Source organism: Trifolium pratense, linkage group LG5, assembly GCF_020283565.1.
Source record: "Trifolium pratense cultivar HEN17-A07 linkage group LG5, ARS_RC_1.1, whole genome shotgun sequence".
Lineage (NCBI taxonomy): Eukaryota > Viridiplantae > Streptophyta > Magnoliopsida > Fabales > Fabaceae > Trifolium > Trifolium pratense.
The window spans coordinates 24556927-24579194 of record NC_060063.1 but is presented as its reverse complement, the minus strand read 5'-3'; the positions used below and the strand labels follow the sequence as shown (position 1 = coordinate 24579194).

Sequence of the window (22268 nt, the reverse complement as noted above, 5' to 3'; positions counted from 1 at the left end):
AGGAAATTCACTATCAGCAGTATTAATTCGGAGCTAAACTCCCCCGTTTACAACTCCTCACTTAATCCCTACCCAAATGCAACTTCTACCTAGGAACTCCTAGATATGAGACCCCGTCTCACTCCCCTCAACCTTACAACTAGTAAGGATTTCAATAACAGCATAATGGAGACACTCTCCTTGACAAAGATGAAGACACACTTCAATAACATCACCACCTAGCCAACGACTAAGTTCACAATTTTGAGTTGCTTAAAAGCTTCCTCCAAATACAATACTCAACTCATTACCTATAGGTTTCTGAGTGAGGACATAGTGACCATCTCACAACCCGAGTGGTTCACTTTACACCAACTCTCCTAGAGAGTGGCTTAAAGACACGAAACCCTTAAAAGACTACATCTTTGATATTCTATTTTAGCTTCAAGTTTCGGTGAATAAAATAGGGTTAGCAGCACCCTTTATATAGCACAGCCTCGTGGGCTTTTCACAATGCTTCAGCTCCAAGAAATCTTCTAGATGCAAAATATATATTTTTACCAAATCTTTTTTTGCATCAAATATTCCTTCCATAAATATATTTGTTGTAAATATATTTTAAAATTAAATCTTCTAATCTTCTGGAAGCACAAAGATTTATTTGAAATAAATCTTTTATATTTTTGCAGCAATCTTCACAAGATATATTTTTGAAACAAATATTATATTTTCTAAAAATATAATTCCTTTAGAAAATAGAACTAGGGTTCAGCTGCCTTCTGAAACACATTGATCACGTGCGCCTTGTTGTATAAGAAACCACGAAATAATTCTTCAATCAAATCTTCGAAAGATTGATTAGAAAATAAAAACAGCTAGCTGGCGCGCGCAGATACAGAGTCAGGTGTTGTTCCAAAATGTCCCAACATTTGTCACAACACTTGGGGTCAGCACATTTGTCTCAACACTTGGCTAAGATATGTTTTTGCAAAATGTAGCCTACATACAAAAAACCCAACATAAATGGTCTTTGATCACCCAATAATTTTATTTTTGGTCAAGTATATAGCTTAGTAGTGGCTAGAATTTCACCTCTTAATAAGTAGGAGTATTAGGGTTCGAACCTCTGTTCCTGCATATTACATGCAATGTTCATACCAATTGAGTTATATGCTCGTGAGGACGAGTAAGGATATCCTCTCATTTTTCTATGATTTTCATTTCTTTCATTACCAAAGTTTTTTAATATATTTTGGGGAGTTTAAAAGATATTTTGACTCATTTTTTAATGTCCCATTTTTACATTTATAATTCCAAAATTATATAATAATGGAGAAAATGAAGGAAAAAAAATACAAAATGAAGAGGATCCCAACTCCAGAGAACCACCCAATAATTTTTTTATTCCCAAAAACTTAGGATATATTCTGTAAAAAAAAAAGTGTAAGAGCTTGCTATGGTGTTCCACCTTCTGTTAAAACAAAAACACTGCCCTAGTCCTTCCATCAAAGAATGGTATGCATGTATTTATTTTCTTTTCGTATTTTATTTATAAAGATCTATTTTTTATAGTTTTTAAAATGATTTTTAAAATATTTTATATATATTTTTAGAATTTTTTAAAAAGTTTTAAATGAAAAATTGATTTAAATACAGTTTCATTTTTTTGACAATAAATATAGTTTCACATTTTGTCAAAAAAAAAAAATAGTTTCTCATAAAAAATCATATCAAGTGTTTCATCTTTTTGCTACAAAATTTTTTGGATGGTAAAGTCTCAAAAGAAATGTTTTAAATGTGAAGTTTTTTTTTTTTTTAAAAAAAATGATTTTTATTATGTTTTAAATGATTTTTTTTGTGGTAAAGTCTCAAAAGAAATGTTTTAAATGTGAAGTTTTTTTTAAAAAAAAATAATTTTTATTATGTTGAAATCTCTAACAATAAATAAATATCTAAACTACTAAATGTTAAAATTACTCTTTTAATTTATAAAATATAAGTTCGAAATAACTTTTCATTTGAAAATATGAAAATTAAAATCATTTTCCTTTTAATCTATAACAAACAAAGCCAAATAGTTTCTAAAATACAATAATATCGACAAATAGTTTTTTATTTATAAAATAATCGTTAATTTATTAATTAATCGATATAATATACCGGTACAATGAAATTTTTCATATGTACCGTAGAACCACCCTTATTTAAATTAGGTGTGGATCCCTATTTTTATTTGTAGATTTTTTTTAAAATAGATCAACTTTTTTTTTTGGGTTACAATAGAGAAAAAACAAAAAGACAAAACAATAGTGAAACTACTCCCGAATGAAGACTATCCCCCGCGAATAAGATACTTCGGACATAGCAGCTCCGTAGAAACCCGAAATAAAACCCAAATCAGACCACCATAACCAGTTGTACTTGTAGCGCCGAGAAGGCTTCCATCAACATCGAGACACACGGTTCCTTCCATATGCTTGGACCAAGCTACTAAACGGGTTAGCTCAGCGGGAGTGGCTACTATTTGATGTTATTAGGTTTATATTTTTATGTGATGTTATTAGATTTTGTTGTTATTATTATGTGATGTGATGGTATTAGATTTGGTTTTCTTATTACGTGTAGATCTTTTAAAAAAAAAATTATTTAAAATTACATTTAAGGATGGGTAGAAGATTTGAAATATTATTAAAGTTGATGAGGACCAATCAGGTAACTTAGTAGTAAGAATTTTTTATATATTGTTATTTTATTTTTATTTTTGACGAAATATTGTTATTTTTATGCAGAAATGCTTGTTTTCACGAAAACGAAAACCACGATTCATTGCAATCAATTAGAGTCAACGATGTGTAACACCATGATCCATTTTTTCCGCCAAATAGGTGACTTATAGCGACCCAAATTGAAACACATGGCCATTCTTAGTTTTCGTTGAAGGACATTTCTTGATAAATAGCATTACTCATTTTTATGTTATGTTATTAGATTTGTTTCTTAGTAATACTATATTGGTAGGATTTTTTTTTTTTTTTTTCAAGTGTTAGGAGATTTCTTTAGCTATATAGACACACACACACACAAAGGGTTGCCATTCAAAAAACACACACAAAGACAAAGGGTATCCAAGTTGGTGTTAGTGAAAAACAATAAGAAAACATAGCAAGTTAATATGAAGAGAAAACATGAAGGATGCGCTGTGGGAATAGACCTTGGAACAACCTATTCGTGCGTTGCAGTGTGGCAAGAACAACACTGTCGAGTTGAGATAATTCACAATGATCAAGGGAACAAAATAACACCTTCTTGTGTTGCTTTCACTGAAGAACAAAGGTTGATTGGTGATGCTGCTAAGAATCAAGCTTCTGTCAACCCTCAAAACACCATATTTGGTAATTTCAAATGTTCACTTCCTTTATGTACTTATGGTTATTTTTGTTTTGCTATGGTTAATCCTGTAGGGATAAAATATTGACTGTTGAGAATTACTAATATTAATTTTTCAGATGCGAAGAGGTTAATTGGTAGGAAGTTTAGCGACCCTATTGTTCAAGATGATTTGTTGTTATGGCCCTTCAAGGTCACTGCTGGTGTCAATGACAAACCCATGATTACAGTCACATACAAGGGTCAGGAGAAGAAGCTTTGTGCAGAAGAAGTGTCGTCTATGGTACTCACTAAGATGCGAGAAATTGCTGAGGCATATTTAGAATCACCGGTTAAAAATGCAGTTGTTACCGTGCCAGCTTACTTTAGTGACTCTCAGAGAAAAGCCACTATAGATGCTGGTGCTATTGCTGGCCTAAATGTTTTGAGGGTAATGAATGAACCTACTGCCGCTGCTGTTGCTTATGGCCTTGACAAGAGAACAAACTGTGTTGAAAAGCGAAATATCTTTGTCTTTGATCTCGGTGGTGGGACTTTTGATGTGTCTCTACTAACGATTAAAGATAACAACTTCCGAGTTAAAGCAACTGCAGGAAACACTCACCTTGGTGGAGAGGACTTTGATAATAGAATGGTTAACTACTTTGTACAAGAGTTCAAGAGAAAGAACAAATTAGACATAAGTGGAAATGCAAAAGCGTTGAGGAGGTTGCGAATAGCTTGCGAGAGGGCTAAAAGATCACTTTCGTTCCTTGTTGTCTCCACAATTGAGTTAGATTCTCTATTTGAAGGCATAGATTTTTGTTCGTCGATCAATCGTGCCAAGTTTGAGGAAATTAATATGGATCTATTCAATGAATGTATGAAGTGCGTTGATAGTTGTCTTACAGATGCTAACATGGACAAGAGTAATGTAGATGATGTCGTCCTTGTTGGTGGGTCTTCTAGGATTCCTAAAGTACAACAGCTATTACAGGACTTTTTTAAGGGGAAGGAGTTGTGCAAGAGCATTAACCCTGATGAGGCCGTAGCTTATGGGGCAGCTGTTCAGGCTGCTTTGTTGAGTGAAGATGTTAAGAATGTTCCTAAGTTGGTGCTGCAGGATGTTACACCTTTGTCTCTAGGTAGGGAAACAATTGGAGATATCATGAGTGTGGTGATTCCTAGGAACACTTCCATTCCCGTCAAGAAGACCGGAACATTTTGTACAGTTGAAGATAACCAATCATATTCTTTGATCAAGGTTTATGAGGGTGAGAGGACAAGAGCTAGTGACAACAATTTGCTTGGTTCTTTTACTCTTTCTGGTCATACCCTGGCTCCTCGCGGCCACCCTTACGATGTTTGTTTCGCTATTGATGAAAATGGTGTTTTGACAGTTTCTGCTACTGAAAAATCCACCGGAAAAATGAATGAGATTACAATAACCAATTACAAAGAAAGGATGTCAGCTGAAGAAATAAAAAAGTTAATTAAAGAAGCTGAGAATTACCATATTGAAGACAAGAAATTCCTAAGGAAGGCCAAAGCAGTGAATGCATTGGATGAATACATTTACAAAATGAAAGATTCTTTAAAGAAAAAGGATAGTTTAAAGCTTTCATCACAAGAAATCAGGAAGATTGAATCTGCAATTGTTGCGGCCACAAATTTGTTTGATAACCAGAATGTTGAAATAGATGTTCTGGAGAATTATCTAATTGGGCTTAAGAGTAGGATGGACCACATTATTATGGCTATGGTTATAGATTGAATCTGCAATTGTTGTGGCCACAAATTTGCTTAGTGAGAATAACCAGCAGGTTGAAGCAGATATTCTGGAGGATCTACTAAAAGGGCTTTAGAGTAGGATGGTACAAATTATAGTTAAAACTATTTCATTTTGTTTATTTTTTCTGAATTAAGTTAAGTAAGTTTAGCCGGCATTATCTAATAGTAGTTAAGTAAGTTTTTGATAAAGTTTAGAGAGGATATGTTACTAAAATTGTTACTGTCATTTAGCTATATAAACTATGCATCAACTTGCTGAGTCTGTTTCCATTGCAGTTATTTTAGATTGTATTTTATTAGTTTAGAAAGCAAACCAAACATGAAAGGTGTCTTACTTTAGTCTTCTCATGTTTAGAGCAGTTAATTTAAAACAAGTGTGTTTTTACTCTACTTAGATTTGATTACATTGTTATCATGTATCTTTTTACTTTTGATTAATGAAATGAATTGAGTTTCCTTTTGTCAACAAAAAAAAAACATAAGTATTTCAACACACTCTCTTTTATTGATTGAAATTCATATGGCAGTATTTCAACACAAGTATGTAAAATAGTTGTATATCGGTAACCTAGAAGAACTCATTATATTGTCATGTAAATCCTTTTTATAACTAAAATTCAAAAATAACCATAAAATGTTTGATTATAATTGAACGTCGATATAAGGCTAGTTTTACACCGACAATAAATATTCCTTTTCTAATTGAAAAGAAGAGATTAAAGGAATACATGGTCAGTGTAAGTGTAGTGGTGATATTACACTGGCAACCAAAAGAAACGGTTATGTACTTTCCTCCTATAAGTCATCTTCTCCTGCATAATTACTACAATTTCAAACATGTTATAGCCTTTAAGATCACAGAGGATTATATGATTCCGCCTTGTGGTTTTTGGCATTAGATCTATGGTTGAGGAGTTCTTAATCGGTGTCGGTGATGACCTCGCGATAATGACAACAAAATGGGGTGGTAGTGGGAATTATTGAAGGAATAATTCAAGTCTAAGAAGTTAGTTACAATGTTAGTTAGTTTGTTACTTGTGTTGTAAGTAACTACCTATTGAGTTAGTTAGAATAACCATAGTTAGTTAGATTGAATGTGTATATAAGCACATTAGTCATTGTAATTTTCAACACAATCTCATAACCTTGATCAATAATAATTCTCCCTTTACTCTCTCAATTTCCCTCATTCTTTTCATAGTTAATCCCCTTCATTCTCTTTATCAAGTTCTGACAGGAATTAGGCAAACATACCCTTAGTGATGATGAAGGAAACAAAAAGGGAGGCTTTTATTTTTGAATTTAATTTATATGCACCGTTAGTGTAAAATTATTTTACACATGCGTTCAATAATATATTAACACATCATGTATGGTATTTAAAAACACATGATGTGTCATGTTCATTAAATGATGTGGCAAGACATCATTGGATGCATGTATAAAGAATTCTTACACTGACGGTGTACAACAATTAAACTCTTTATTTTTTTCATTTGAGGGAAAGGGAAACAATAATTTAAAAAAAAAATATATAAAAATTTTACTAGCAAAATTGTAACATCGGACCAACCGACTCTAGTTGATTTTTAAAAATAAAGTGTCGGATCTTTTACACTATAGCGTTGGCCTAAACTACAACATTTTCGTTCTACAACAACACGAAATGTAAAATAATAGTTGTCGTAGGCAGCAACAACGATTTTTCGGCTGTGGTGAAATGAGGCGTTGTCTTATTTTATAGAGATTATTTTAAAGACTAAAATATTTTTATTTTATTTTTTTTTGTAAAATTAAGCTATAAGCTATTTGATTGCTGAAAAGTTAGTTGATAGCTGATAAACTATCTTTTAGTTGATAGCTGAAAAGTTAGTAGAATGAAATTAAAGTATTTGGGAAATTTAACTTTTGTAATCAGAAAATGATATAAAAGTACATGGTTCGTGGGTAGTTATTTTTGTGAGTGGGTAGCTTTTTATTAAAAAAAATAAAGAAATTAAAATAATAAGGTTAAAATTGGAATAAAAGTAAAAAATTATAAGCTTAAACGCTATTTAAAATAACATTTGAAAAAAAAGCTATAAGCTAGTTAAAAATTACAATGTTTGAAGTATTTAATTGTAAAAATCAGATAATTTGTCCTCTCTCTCCACCCTCAACCTCTCTCTTCATAGTCTCATCTCTCCCACCGCCGCAACAACAACCACCGTACATCATATATTTTTTTTCATCTCTTTTTCTTTCTATGAATATTTGGGTAAAGTTTCAATTTTTTGTTTTTTGGATTTCTTTGTATTCGTTTGTTGGATGAGATTCGGTTAATTTTTCTTTAATTTTTGGATATTTCTAGTGATGAAGAATGATGAATGAAAGAGAAAGAATGTTTATTTTAATTTAAGAATCAATATCTAAAAAATCCTTGCACGAGAAACTTTCCTTAAAATTAAAGAATTAAGCACTGCCATGTATACTCCCTCCGGCAGTAAACAAAATATAAGGATCGATTACTTAGCTTAAAAATATAGCTAAGTACCTTGCAATAAAGTTGCTCTAATTAAGGGGACTAAAATCAAACAATTGTGAAACATGAGAGGTCAAAATTTGATTTAATCAACCAAATAAAAATTCATAATGAATTTGATCTACTAAAAAATTGGAGATTTGACTAAACAATTTCAGTTGTATTAAACCATTTTTGAGATTGGACAAATTGGTTGCAATGAATTAGACAAAAATTAAAATTTTTATCCCAACTAAGTTATAGGACAATTTTTTGTCTCAAATAAAAATTCTCAAAAATACCAAATAATGTTTCAATTCATCGATTAAACATTATACAAGAAAAAAATTTATTAACCCTTAAGTTTCAAGAGAAATGAGACTACAACAGTCCTCAATTCGACTACGAGGAAAATTAAGTTCTCCCAAACTTTTACCTTAAATATTTATGATGTACGGAGTGTTTTTTTTACATACAAAAACAACAATATTCATTTATTCAAATTGGTAGATTGCATCAATCAAAATCATTACAAATTCAATGCAAAAAAAAAAATCATTAGATATTCAAAATCGCTAAAAACTTAAAAGGATGAATCTGCGAACAAGCTCACAACATTCGAGTTAATAGCATAAAACTGCTTTATATTTAAGCCTACAATTGATATGACGAAATACAAATGTCCGGTGTAGTCATATCCCCGGATCTACGTTGAAGATGCTTGAATCATTGAATCTGGATCGAAGCAAATCTGCAAATCTGAACAAAAGCTACACCGTACTAAGACGGCACTCAAAACAAACATCTTCCATGATGAGACTCAAAACAAACATGCGAAAATGACTAATATGTCCTTGAATTCATTCGAGACGTGAGCAAAACTTAGATTGGAGAAGAATATGGTCTGTGGGTTATGTTTATTGGAACTCTGTTTCTATTTATTTTTGTTTCGAATTGAAAAATTTATGATGTACGGAGTATTATTCTTTATAGTATTTACATTTTAGAAATCAAATGCAGCTTCGAGCATATTACACAAACTTAAATTGTATTGTTAAATTCAATAAGTAAATAAAAGGGTTTTCACTTGACCAAAAAAATATTTTTATAAAAAATAAAAAAAATAAATAAAAGGGTTTTCAGTAGTTTCATTTGGCTTAATTGCATATTTGGTCCCTTATATTTATTTTAGGTTTCAATTTAGTCAATTACGTTTAAAAAGTTTCAAGTCCTTTTAGTCAAATTTTTGTTTAAATCGTCTACGTGACTAATGAATTTGCGCATGCGGACAACTTAGGAGGGTGCTATACGAAAATTTAAGAAATTAGCTCAAAGTTTAAAGAAAAATTAACTCAAAATTTAACGAAAATGATGAACTCAATAACATAAGGACCAACTTGAAACTTTTCGAACGTAAGGGACCAAATTAAATTTAATTGCTTAAAAACAAGTAAATACATTTGATTAATTTGGAAGGGAATTTTCGTCTGGCTGAATGTGGATTTTATCCCCTATGAAGTTTGTTGGCAGCACTTTATATCCTTTGGTGCTTTGGTGAAGAATAAGTCTTATGCAAAAGCTCGACATGTAATTTGGTTGGCAACCACATGGAGCTTGTGGCGAGCCCGTAATAATATAATGTTTAGAGGAGATGTCATTAACTTGCAATCCTTAGTGAATCAAATTATTTATATCTCCTGGTTTTGGTTTGTTGGTAGAATAGCTTCTAAGTCTTCTCTTGTATTTTCAGATTGGTGTAAAGATCCATTATCTTGCATTTTTAGCATCTAATGGCTTCTTTTAGAATTGTAAGGGTTGGGTACCCCTTGTACTCCTTATAATTCATTCTTTGCTTATCAAAAAAAAAAACTAGTTGACGGTGATTTGTCCTCTAAAATAAATGGTCTTTGATCACCCAATAATTTTATTTTTGGTCAAGAACCACCCAATAATGTTTTTATTCCCAAAAATTTAGGATATATTCTGTAAAAAAAATTGCGAAATTAAAATAAGAGGTGACTAAGTAAGGAAATTTTAAAAACGAAAATGCTATTTAGTAAAAAAAGTTTTAAGTAAAAAATAGAAAAATCGTATGTGGCATCATTTAACACTTATAAATCATAACCACTATCTCCTATGTATGGTTAGTCATTCTTTTTTCTTTTATTGGTCAATAAATCCTCTTTTAAAAATGTGTAAGAATTGCAGGACCAAGTGTGGGATATTAAAAATATATTTTCTTCTATTTCTTTTAAATTATTTTCGTATCTAGCGATATATTTATTCCTTAAAAAAAACATATATATTTATAAAAACTATATAATATAACAATTTCTTTTGTCTTATATATTTACATCTTACTTAGCTCAAAGTCATTTTTTATTCAATACCAATTTTGCTAACGTGTGCAAACTTTTTTATATGCATATATTATGACTATAAATAGATGTCTCATGCAAAACATTGAACCATCAAGAACTTGAAAGTTTTCATATAGATAATAGATTGATAAAATATACAAGATACACATAGAAAGGAATTATGGAAATAAGCATGGTAAAAAAAGTTGTTGCGGTAATGCTAATGATTATGTTAATTGCAACACAAATTGAATGCAATACTCAATCTAAAGAGTATGAACCAAATAAGCTGCCTCCAACACTTTGTGAGGCAAAGTGTGACATAGATTGTGCAAAACACATAAGAGATTATACAGCTTGTGTCAAAAAATGTGTAAGAGCTTGCTATGGTGTTCCACCTTCTGTTAAAACAAAAACACTGCCCTAGTCCTTCCATCAAAGAATGGTATGCATGTATTTATTTTCTTTTCGTATTTTATTTATAAAGATCTATTTTTTATAGTTTTTAAAATGATTTTTAAAATATTTTATATTTTTAGAATTTTTTTAAAAGTTTTAAATGAAAAATTGGTTTAAATATAGTTTCATTTTTTTGACAATAAATATAGTTTCACATTTTGTCAAAAAAAAATATATAGTTTCTCATAAAAAATCATTTCAAGTGCTTCATCTTTTTGCTACAAAATTTTTTGGATGGTAAAGTCTCAAAAGAAATGTTTTAAATGTGAAGTTTTTTTTAAAAAAAAAATGATTTTTATTATGTTTTAAATGATTTTTTTTTTGGATGGTAAAGTCTCAAAAGAAATGTTTTAAATGTGAAGTTTGTTTTTTTTTTAAAAAATAATTTTTATTATGTTAAAATCTCTAACAATAAATAAATATCTAAACTACTAAATGTTAAAATTACTCTTTTAATTTATAAAATATAAGTTCGAAATAACTTTTCATTTGAAAATATGAAAATTAAAATCATTTTCCTTTTAATCTATAACAAACAAAGCCTTAGTCATTTTAAACCTATCTAAATACTCTTTCTTTACCTTGTAGGTGATCGTGCATACATACATGGGAGGCTGGCAACAATATAAATAACTAATATTGTATGTGTGAGACAAAATGTACTTGTGAAAATTGACAATTATGTCAAAAATAAATAAATTTTTACTGCTATTTGCTATTTCTTTGTTTTATACTAAAAACATTAGACATATACGCTTTATGTGCAGATAAGTAAGAAATTTCGAATTTGAACTCAAACTCTTACAAAATATCTCTAACGGTTATCAACTGAACTGTATTTACGAGACTATTTATTTATTTTCTATGATGATCGTCTTATAAATTTAGTGAGTATAAGACCATAGCGACCAATTTGATCGGAAACAAGATATATCACTAGTCTAGTTAAGATATATATCAAATGGAACGTATATCCATTTGGACTTATTTTTGGGAACCTATGAATTATGCAAATAAATAAATTTTTATGTATTATTTATATGTTTGTCAAGATAGTTTATGAAATGGCTGCTTATAAAACTACAATTTTAGTTAGTAAGAACTTATGAATTAACATAAAAACTTATTTATTTGCATAAGCTGTTATGCATAAACTCAAAAATAAGTCAATCCAAACGGATGCTGAGTCCTATCACATCACTTACGGTAAATGACACAGTTGCAACTCAAAAGTTTGACTCATCTCTCTTTCTATAGAAACTGTTATATTTTATTAAATTTGCGAACAAGCAACCAATTAAAATTATTAAAATTGTCTTATGCGTGAGATGTCAGCTCAGTGGTAAGAGTCTGACTTTATAATCTCAAGATACGAAATTCAAATCCTTAGAGATAATTGTAAAATGGTCATTAGTGTAACTTTAGTTAATAATAATTTTCCCATTCCTTAATTTTTATTTTTATTTTTAAAAAAATTCAAATTGTTTAATTCCAAAATAATTCACTATCAACTATCAAGTCATGAAGGCCTTCAAATAAATCACAATCAGATGTTGACATTTTAACATATACATTATCTGCAAAATTGCATGGATACTTTAGACTCTGATTACAAGCAATATCCACAGAAATGAAAAATAAAGGAAAAGGAATAGTTCTGTGTTACTCAAAATTATAGAAAAGAAGTCAAATCTTTGTGAAATTCCGTCTAGTACATTGCACGATGCAGCATGGTAAGGCCGAACTGAACCTAGCAGGTCTTACCGTACTGCACCGTGAATTCTTGAGGATGAATGAATCTATCTGTTTGCTATCCCATACCAAAAGCTAGGCATGCGAAAGTCAAGCTTGATTCCCTGTCTCCGCCATCTCAATAAGGTTGAACTTCTTAAGAAAAAGACTTTAGACTTGGTTGTACCGATAATCTCTCTGTTAAAAGGGATTAAAAGAGAACAAATAAGACTTAACCGTATCAGAATATAGAAAACTTAAGGCGAGTGTGGCTCATAAGGCATATCAACTAGACATTCAACAGAAATTGATGCTTATATGAATAAGCAAAAGATATGACATACTTATCAGTTCATAAGTAACAATCATAGTTGTTCCATAAAGTGACATGTTCAAAAATCTTGGTCCAAACCCTCTGTAAAATCCCCACCATCCATCTTCCTTAAGGAGAGTTCTTGCTGTCTTTAGTACTGATGGTCTTCCAGAACCATAGTTGTCCATAACCTATGCGCAAATTAAAAGTGACAAATCCAAAATAACCATATTAAAGTCAAAACCAAAGAAGAAAAGTACTAAAAGAAACGGTTTGGATATACTTTTCAACAAGAACTTCTCATAAAAGTCGAAATTATCATTCAGCGTCTCGACTTTTGAAGAAGTTCTCCCATTTAACTTCTCCGATGAACACTTGTAAGCTTATAAGAACTTTCTCATTAATGAAATCATATATGTATTTTGATTGAGAATTTAACTTATAAGAACTTTCTCCTTTAAGAATTTAACTACACAGATCCAAGAAACACGAGTTTCGTATACCTGAAGTCGTGTTTTTACAGTATCTATGGGAGTAGTGATGACAGAAGAACAAGCACCAGCCACCATGCCAGCAGTAGCCTGAACTGTCACCATTTCCACGTGTGAAGGCTTCTTCCCCATATCATCTTTGTAATCTAAACTCCTAGAACCAATAAGCATAGGTAAATTAAAACCATATAAGGTTAAGGAAAAGTGCAACTCGTAGAAATACAAATATTTAGTGGATTATTCAAAGACAGAAAATGTACCTCCAAATTATGTGTTGTGCTGCACCATATGATCCCCACCAAAGTGCAGATGCTGGAGATTGCGTTACAGCTGTTAATCCAAAACCTCTATACAAGCCGCGAAAACCCTCAGCATGTACTACTCTACGGATAACATCAAATGGTCCTCTACAACATGTAGTTCCCGGAAGACCTTGAACCATTAACCTTTGGCAGATCTGAGAATACATGAAACGAAATTATTCACAATGATCAGTGAAGATTTAAGGATACATGCAAAAACAGGTCAATATTTTCACTTTTCCAAAAAAAAAACAAGTGAGCCAAACCCATCCATCAGTACTATTTAGCGAGTTTTTAAACGAAGGGCTGCGATTGCAATTGCTGTCACAATGTGAACGTTTTCTAGACCTGTGACCAAATCGATAACAATTGTGGTCACATCAGCTGCATTTCTCAGTAATTATTCACAATATCAAAACAGTGAGATAACTATCACATCATTAAAAACATGCATTCGCAATTTCTGCCACACAGTCAAGGTTTTCTGGACATCTGCCATTGTATTGACAGCAATTGCGGTCAACGGATTTGTTAGTAATTCTTCGCAAAATCAAAATCTGTGACATAACTATAACACCAACAGAAACATGCAATTGTAATTGCAGCCATAATGTCAAGGTTTTCTGGACCCTTGCAATTGCATTGACAACAATTGTGGTCACATTGATCAGCCGCATTTGTCAGTAATTTTTCGCAATATCAAAATTATGACATAACTATGACCGCGACAAAAACATTGCCCTTTTTAGAAATAACATACTAACAGTTCATGACTAGTTCAGCTATCATAATTGCTAATATAGTTTTAATATTTTAAATGGTAAAGCAAATCGAAAACATCTAAAAAGATTGCTTACCACATCCAAAGGCACAAAGTAAACGCAAGATACCAAATTTGAAACCATGCCAGCAACACCATTTGCAAGGCCAATCCGCGATGCTTCTGGAATATCGCTACCTTGAGTGTGTTTCAACATAAAATCCTTTGACATCTCAAGAGATGTAAGAGCTAAAACCCTACCAGGCATTGATCCAATAGCAGAAGTTCCAAAACCTCTAAAAATTCCAGGAATTCCATCACTCCTCAAAATATGAGTGAACACTGAGGTTCCCTTCATGTTAGAGAGTCCTGAACTAGCTACTTGCATTCTTGTCTTCACCACTGCTGTTGGATGAAGTAATGCTGATTGAGCTGTGAAGAGTATTGCACCAATAATGTGGAATCTAGTCTTATCCAACCTAACTCAAAAATGACCAAAAAAGGAGGAAAATCTGAAAAACTTTAGTTCAAGGCCTACTTTAAAGTTTTAACTTTTTAGTGTACTAGTATAATCTAGTGGTTGATCCCAAGGGTTGGCCTGGCGATGGCTTGGACCTCAGAGTATGCTTCTCGAGGTCTCAAGTTTGAATCCACTCAGTGCCAATTTATGTGTTGGGTCAGTCCATATTGACTTCAATTGAATCTACTAGTGGACAGTGGGATTGGTTTTCGGATTAGTTAGTTCGCCACCTCGGAGTGTGTTTCTCAAGGTCTCAATATTGAATCCTCTCGGTGTCAATTTCTGTGTTGAGTCAGTCCATATGGACTTCAATTGAACCTACTAGTGGACGGTGGGATTAGTTACCAGATTAGTCAGTTCTTGAGCCAAATACAAAGTTTGCAAAAGAAAATATAATCAAGTGGTTGGACGCAAGGTTAATGAGCTTCAATTAAGGTAAAATTGTTTGATTAGTTTCCAAATTTGAAATGTGGTTAGAATAAACAATGATCCAACTTTACTTAACACTCGCTCGAACTATAGAGAATATTAAATGTATGTTTGGATCAACGGTGAATTTGGCAATATCACAGTTTTTTTGTTTTCTGGCTACAATGGAGCTGAGGATCGAACCTACGACCTCTAGCATACTAGACAAACCCCGTGCTACTAAACTAAATTAAGTGGCTTTTGGCAATATCACATTGATAAAGTAATTTTGTTAAAGCTCCAAAATATAGTGTCGGCTAAAATCACCGTGATTCTGACATTCTCACTGTGAATCTAAACATGCATTAAGTTATTTAATATTTTTGATTTACCTGTCCCAGTTGATGTCTGTATCAGAGAGCGCCAAGTGTGGAGTGGTGGCAGCCTCAGTTTCCATGGCCATTATAGTAATTTAAACGAATACAACTTCTGTGTTGAGTTTAACAGAGATGAATGAAACACTCTCTTTATGTTTCTGTAATAAGTTGTGTTGAAGGGAGAAGGTTGAGTAAGAAAGGAACATTTGAGTGAAAGAATGGAGAAAGTTGGTAGGAGGAGACTATTGTTAGTTAACCGCCTGCATAGAATCTTCAAGTCCTTTTCGGTGTCTTCTAGTAGCTTTTTTAAGAAAGAAAAGTAAAAATAAAACAAATAGGACTGAATATCGTTTTTTTTTTCAAAAAGAAAAGTGAAAATAAAATTAGTAAGCACTTTTTAAGCACCTTATATTTTTAGTCTCGATAAATCAGAGAATCTTTTAATCTCGATATACTTTTAATTTTTATTTATATTTTATAGAGACTATTTTAAAGACTAAATATTTATTTTTCGTAAAAAATTAAAATAAAGACTATTTTTATAAATGCAATGTGGTGGAACTAAAATTAAATTGAATATATTGAATATGGACTAAATTTAAAAATTAATAACTTTTTGGATATTAATAGATAATAAAACTTGTAATATTAAAAATATATTTAATTCAATAAATTAAGAGTAGTTTTTTTCGAATGTCAGAAATATGGACTTCAAAAAGAAAGATATATCGTCTCGTGAGCTCACTCAAATTGACAGCAGAGAGAATCGAACCTCAGACCTCAAGAGGAGCACGCTCTCAGGTCCCAAGCCAATACCAATGCACCAACCCAAGTGGGTTTACTTGGCAGGACATTGCATTACATATATATATAGGAGGTCGGGGTTTGAACCCCGGTCATCCCACTTATCCACTTTAAAGGGTGAAATTTCGAGTCAGTAGACTATTTGCATATATTTTTTAAATAAACTCTACATAAATCTATTAAGAGGAGTGTTAGGGTCACACCCTCTAACACACTCCTTTAAACACACTCCAATATCATAATGACACATTAGCTATTTTTCAATTGTTAACCTTGTAACCGGTTCAACACTTTCAAAGTTAAATTCTTTTCTTTTTAATTTTCTTTACGATTCTTTCATTTAAAATAAAAAATAATAAAAATGTTTCCAGAAAAACATCGATGTCTTCTCCGATTGTCTCCATCTCCAGAGCTCCAAATCTCCAATCACATATCCCATGGCTGTCTCTATCATATGCTTCGTTGCCTACATGTCGTTTTTTGCCACGATCTTCGGAAGCCGCTTCCGTCTCCGTTAGGGTGAACAAATATGATTTTAGGTTGTATTTCTCTTGTACATAGGTTGTTGTAGTTGCGAGATCTGGTTGTCGTTGTTGCGTGCGAACTGCGAACAGAATCAGTTTATGTGAGTTGCTGGTTATTAGTAATTGAATTAATTGTTGAATCAAATCGACTATAGAATAAACATAGATTTGCTGGGTATAGATATACAAGTTTTTATTTATTGTTATTTTACAATTTAATTTCTTCTGGAAAATCTAATTTTGTCCATGGGTGCCAAACGATGAAGAAGGCAATGCTATTTTGCTTGTTTGTTGCGGAAGTTCTGCAATTTTGAAATACACAGACTGCGAATGAGGAAGATGAAAAAAAATACAATTTAAAGAAGAAAAAAAATAAAGCATAAAACAAAAAGGTTAACTTGTCACTAGCAAAAAAAAGAAGAGAAGGTTAACTTGTCCAACAACTTGTTGTACCGGTTACAAGGTTAACAATTAAAAAATAGGTGACGTGGCATTAAGATATTGAAGTGTGTTTAAAGGAGTGTGTTAGAGGGTGTGACTCTAGCACTCCTCATCTATTAATATTGAATTTGAATTTTCATCACCATTAATCACTATCGCATTTCCTATATAACATTTTCGTCTTCTTATTCTTTTCTACCAATAAGAGGGAGTTTTCTAATTTATACTAGCCGGGCTTTCGACCCAGAATTAGATGGACAATTATCGATTTTACTTTAATTCAAGTGTCCTTCCTTGCCGTACTAACCTTTTCACGCACCCTTTGATTGTCAAAAATGTTCCGTTCAAAAGATCATAACAATGGAGTTATTCGGGATGGACATCATTTACGTTTTTGGAAAGATTCTTGGATAAAAAATTATGGAGTGTTAAAGGGTCATGTCAAAGAAGTTATTCTTCGTGATCAAATAGAGTATTCAATGTCATATTACATCTCCAATGATAATTGAATTTGGGAAGTTTTTAAACAATTTGTGCCTCCCAACATATTTGTTCATTATAGTGGCGGAGGGATTGACAGCTCTCCTTAAGCAGGCTGTGGGAAGAGGTGACATGCATGGGGTGAAGATTTGTAGAGGGGCACCAATGGTGTCCCACTTACTTTTTGCTGATGATTGCTTTCTCTTTTGCAGGGCATCTATGATGGAGGTGAACAAATTGTTATCAATATTGAAAATTTATAAAGAGGCATCAGGTCAACAAATCAATCTTAGTAAGTCCGAAATTTTCATTAGCCGCAATATTAGTCATGCAGCCCAACAAGATCTTGCAAGAGTTCTAGAAGTGAGACATGTTCTTGGAACCAGTAAATACTTGGGGCTACCGTCCATGATTGGGAGGAGTAAGAAGGCGGTCTTCTCGTTTATAAAAGACCGTATGTGGAAGAAGATAAATTCATGGAGAGGAAGATCATTGTCCAAAGCCGGGAAAGAAGTGATGATTAAATCTGTCCTACAAGCAATTTCATCATACATTATGAGCATTTACCTTATTCCATCTACAACAATACAAGAGATAGAAAGATTGTTGAATGGCTTTTGGTGGAGAGGACGGCCCAATAATAAAGGCATTAATTAGATGGATGCCATGGAATAAATTGTCATACCCTAAGAAGATGGGAGGATTGGGCTTTCGTGACTTTCATGCTTTCAACAAGGCCATGATTGCAAAGCAAGGATGGAGAATAATGGACAATCCGGATTTACTAGTATCATCAAAGGTGCTCAAAGCTAGGTATTTCCCTAACTCCACTTTTATTGATGCAAAACTTGGACATAGTCCTAGCTAATCTTGGAGGAGTTTATGGGGATCTAGGGAGGTGTTGAAGACAAGCTGTAGGTGGGTGGTTGGGGACAGAAGAAAGGTGAGGGTGATGGGAGAACCGTGGTTAAGGGGGGAGGAAGGGAAGTGGTTGAGTTCACCTCAAGTTGAAGAAGCCTTCCAATTACATGTGAACCAACTTATGGTGGAGGGAGAGAGGAAATGGGATGAGCAAAAAATCCAAACTTTATTCCCTAGTGAAGTAGCACATAATATACTGTCAATACCGTTATTCCAATCAATTAGTGAAGATAGATTAATTTGGGATGAGAATAAAGAAGGAAAATATATGGTAAGGGAAGGGTACAAATTGCTAATGAGGGATAAATGGAAACACTTTGTGAGGGCAGAGAGTAGAAACTGAGAGGTGGTTTGGTCAGTTAAAGCTCCGCCCAAGGCACGCCATGTGTTGTGGAGAGTGTGCCAGGAATGTATTCCTACGCGAGTCCGCTTGATACAACGCCATGTAGAATGTAGCCCTATGTGTCCCTTATGTGATATTGAAATGGAAGATGATTATCATGCTTTTGCTTTGTGTCCACAAGTTATCAATAGCTGGACAACAGCAGGTCTTAATCACATTCTAATGCACATATTGCCTAAGTTTAACAACATAGTTGATCTGCTGCTTGATATATGCAGCAAGGAAGACCAAGACATTGCAGGCCGAATTGCAGCCCTTGTTTGGTGTGTATGGCAGCACAGAAACGCAACAGTGTGGAACAATTTGCATAGCTCATCGGAACAGATTGGCGGTCAAGCATTTCAGCTATGGAAGAACTGGTTCGATGTCCATCAATCCCGAACGCATGTGCAGACTCTTCAGACAGCGCAACACATTGAACAGTGGAGAAAACCTCATGATGGGTGGCTCAAAATCAACGTGGATGCAGGTTTTTTTGAGCATCAAGGAGTCACAACTACTGCTTGTTGTGTGAGAAATAACAATGGAGAATTTATAGCAGCACTCACACATAAATTTAATTCAAGTATGTCCATTCTAGAAGGAGAAGCAATGGCCTTGTTAGATGCAGTACAACTTCCTATCAACAAATGATGGAATTGTGTAGTTTTTAAAAGTGACGCTCAATTTTTAATTAATGCCATCAAGTCAAAAGATGGAGGGGTTTCTGAATTTGGGTCCCTCGTTGCTAGTTTTAAGAATAGTTTGTTTTCTTTGTCCAACTTTGAGGTAAAATTTGTTCGGCGACAAGCGAATATGGCACGGCTCATTCCCTTGATAGGACAACCATTTCTTGGGCTAGTCACCACTATGTTGATGTTATTCCTCTTTGTATTGAACTTTTGATGATAAATGAAATGCATTAAGTTTCTTTTGATAAAAAAAAAAAAAACATATGTGAAAGAATAACAACTATAAATTCTCCCTCAAATGGGAAATCCCACATTCCTTGTTGGAATTTAACTTATGGTGGTTATATTTCTTTAAAGACGAGTTTGGAAATGGGAAGGTCCTAACCGTTTTCAAGCTTTCTTGTGGAAGTTATCTCATTACAAGATTACGACCAATGATGAAAGATTTCATAGATTTGTCCCATTATAATCTTTCACCTTGTTGTAGGGATTATCCTGAAACGATTATGCTTGTCTGTAAAGATATAAATTGTTTTTTTGAATGATCTTACTACCTGAAATCTTGAAACAATTTTTCCAAATTGGCTTTTACAAAATGGCTTGATTGGAATTTGACAAATATGAATATCGACAATAATATTATGGGCTCATGGCAAACTTTCTTTTGTATAGCTGTGTACGAGCTTTGGAAAGATCACAATTTATTGGTATTTCCTCAACAACTATTTTTGGTGAACCTCTATTTAATGTGCTTTTCAATCATGCGAATTTTATCATTTACTCCCTCCGTCCCAAAATATAAGCAAAAATTGGTCAAAAAAAGTTTATGAATTTGGTTCAAAATTTAGTCCATATATACATTCACTTTTGTTGACCCTTTTTTGCTTATATTTTGGGACGGAGGGAGTACATATTTGTTAAAGTTCAGAGAGAAACATAAAGTAATGGCTAGGGTTTCAGTAATATTAGAATTGCATTGCTTAATAAAATAAAGATTACAAGATAATTTATAATAATTCTTAATGGACTACTAGACTACTAATATATAAAGCCCAATACTTAAAGCCCTAATAATATTATTATCTAACACTTCCCCTCAAACTCACGATGCATTAACAGATAATCATCGAGAGTTTGTCAGACAAAAAACGAAATCATACTAACTCTAACTAAATATTTTATTTCTAATACTACCCCTCAAGCTAAAGCTTACTAAGCTTGGAGCTTGTCACAAAATCAACCCTGAAAATAAACTAAATTAACTAATTGCATTAATCGAAGTGGGGAACCAGATTCGACTTCAGGCATCAGCTTCGGACTTCAGGCTTCAGATTTCAGGCTTCAGAGTATCAAATAGTCATATTGTGAGTATTCCCTCACCGGATTCAGATATTCAGATTGTGAGTATTCCCTCACCAGACAGATTGTGAGCTTTCGCTCACCAGACAGACAGATTGCGAGCTTTCGCTCACCAGACAGATTATTAGTATTCCCTCACCGGATTCAGATTGTGAGTATTCCCTCACCAGACAGCCAGATTGCGAGTTTTCACTCACCAGACAGACAGATTGTGAGTACTATCTTAACTCACCAGACAGAACCACACAGAACAAAACAAAACAAACCGCAAGAAACTAAACTAAACTAGGCATAACCAAATGAAACAGAACCGACCAACTGAAACGAAACAAACCACATTAAACCAAACCAAACAGACCAACAAAACTAACTAAGAGAGAAACAACATACCAACATAAAGAATAAGAACACCAAAGGAGAGACAATCAAATAGAAAAACCAACAAGTAGAGCAAAGAGACCAACTGAAACATAATATGACTACGGGATGTCCCAATTAGCCTCCTAGAACGAGGATCCTTTAACGAAGGAGGCAGACATGACCTGTGACTAGGTAGCAAGAAGTTTTGTAATTGTTCTGTAATATCAGATATTTGAGAAGTAGTCTCAGTTTAGTATACATGATTAGAACCATAACCAATGGTTGAAGGAGCAACAACAATAGCAACATTGGATGATGAACTCTTGAAGTTCTTCTGAAAGTTCTTCTGATCTCCTCTAAATTTCTTGGGACATTGTGCTTTCCAGTGACCTTTCTCCTTACAAAAAGCACATTCATCAATACCAAGTTCAGCCCTCCCTTGAGGTTTTCCTTTGTGAACAGGAGTAGCAAAAACAGATGGAGGAGTGGAGAAAGTTCCTTTATCTGAAATCATGTTGGAGTGAGATTTGAGTCTGGTTTCTTCTGCCAATGTAACACCCAAATATTTTTAACTTGTTTTATGTGTGCCTTGATAGTAGTTTTACTTGGTGTAGACCGATAATTAACTTATCCTTTTAGACTGTGAATTTAAGAAAAATAATTTTAGAAATCAATCATGAAATATTTCAGTAGGCTATGATAAAATTTCAGGCTTAAAATTCTACCGAAATTTAGACAGTGCCTTAATCGACATTATAAAATTATATCACAAAAAAATAAATAAATAAATAAATAAAATAAAAATTTCACTGTGTGAGATAAGGATAACACATAATCATGTTAACGTGGCTGATCATTCTTCACAAACCAAAAAAAAAAAAAAAGAAAACGTGAGCTTAAATTAACCAAGTAGAAGTGGAAGGAAATGCATATAAATAGGAGTGTAAC

The 22268-nt window shown here is 32.9% G+C and overlaps 2 protein-coding genes across 2 annotated transcripts; one reads left to right on the top strand and one right to left on the bottom strand.

Moving 5' to 3' along the window:
- Positions 1-3011: 3011 nt before the first annotated feature.
- Positions 3012-5281, top strand: LOC123882863 (heat shock cognate 70 kDa protein-like). The gene is made up of 2 exons (XM_045931504.1): positions 3012-3371; positions 3486-5281. Exons 1-2 carry the CDS (start codon positions 3152-3154, stop codon positions 5117-5119), a joined length of 1854 nt encoding a protein of 617 aa, XP_045787460.1. The 5' UTR covers positions 3012-3151; the 3' UTR covers positions 5120-5281.
- A 6757-nt stretch (positions 5282-12038) lies between these two features.
- Positions 12039-15568, bottom strand: LOC123885244 (solute carrier family 25 member 44-like). The gene is made up of 6 exons (XM_045934518.1): positions 15373-15568; positions 14150-14531; positions 13251-13447; positions 13003-13144; positions 12531-12690; positions 12039-12384 (listed from the first exon to the last, which is right to left on the bottom strand). The coding sequence occupies exons 1-6, from the start codon at positions 15441-15443 to the stop codon at positions 12344-12346; spliced, it is 993 nt and encodes a 330-aa protein (XP_045790474.1). The 5' UTR covers positions 15444-15568; the 3' UTR covers positions 12039-12343.
- Between the last annotated feature and the right edge of the window lie 6700 nt (positions 15569-22268).

Bases quoted from the DNA above. Each gene is read 5' to 3' on its own strand.
- LOC123882863 (XM_045931504.1), top strand. From the start codon at position 3,152: ATGAAGAGAAAACATGAAGGATGCGCTGTGGGAATAGACCTTGGAACA. The intron at 3,372-3,485 runs GTAATTTCAAAT...TTAATTTTTCAG, and splicing joins CCCTCAAAACACCATATTTG to ATGCGAAGAGGTTAATTGGT.
- LOC123885244 (XM_045934518.1), bottom strand. From the start codon at position 15,443: ATGGCCATGGAAACTGAGGCTGCCACCACTCCACACTTGGCGCTCTCT. The intron at 12,691-13,002 runs GTATACGAAACT...ATTTGCGCATAG, and splicing joins CTGTAAAAACACGACTTCAG to GTTATGGACAACTATGGTTC. The intron at 12,385-12,530 runs GTATGTCATATC...CCCTTTTAACAG, and splicing joins TGTTACTTATGAACTGATAA to AGAGATTATCGGTACAACCA.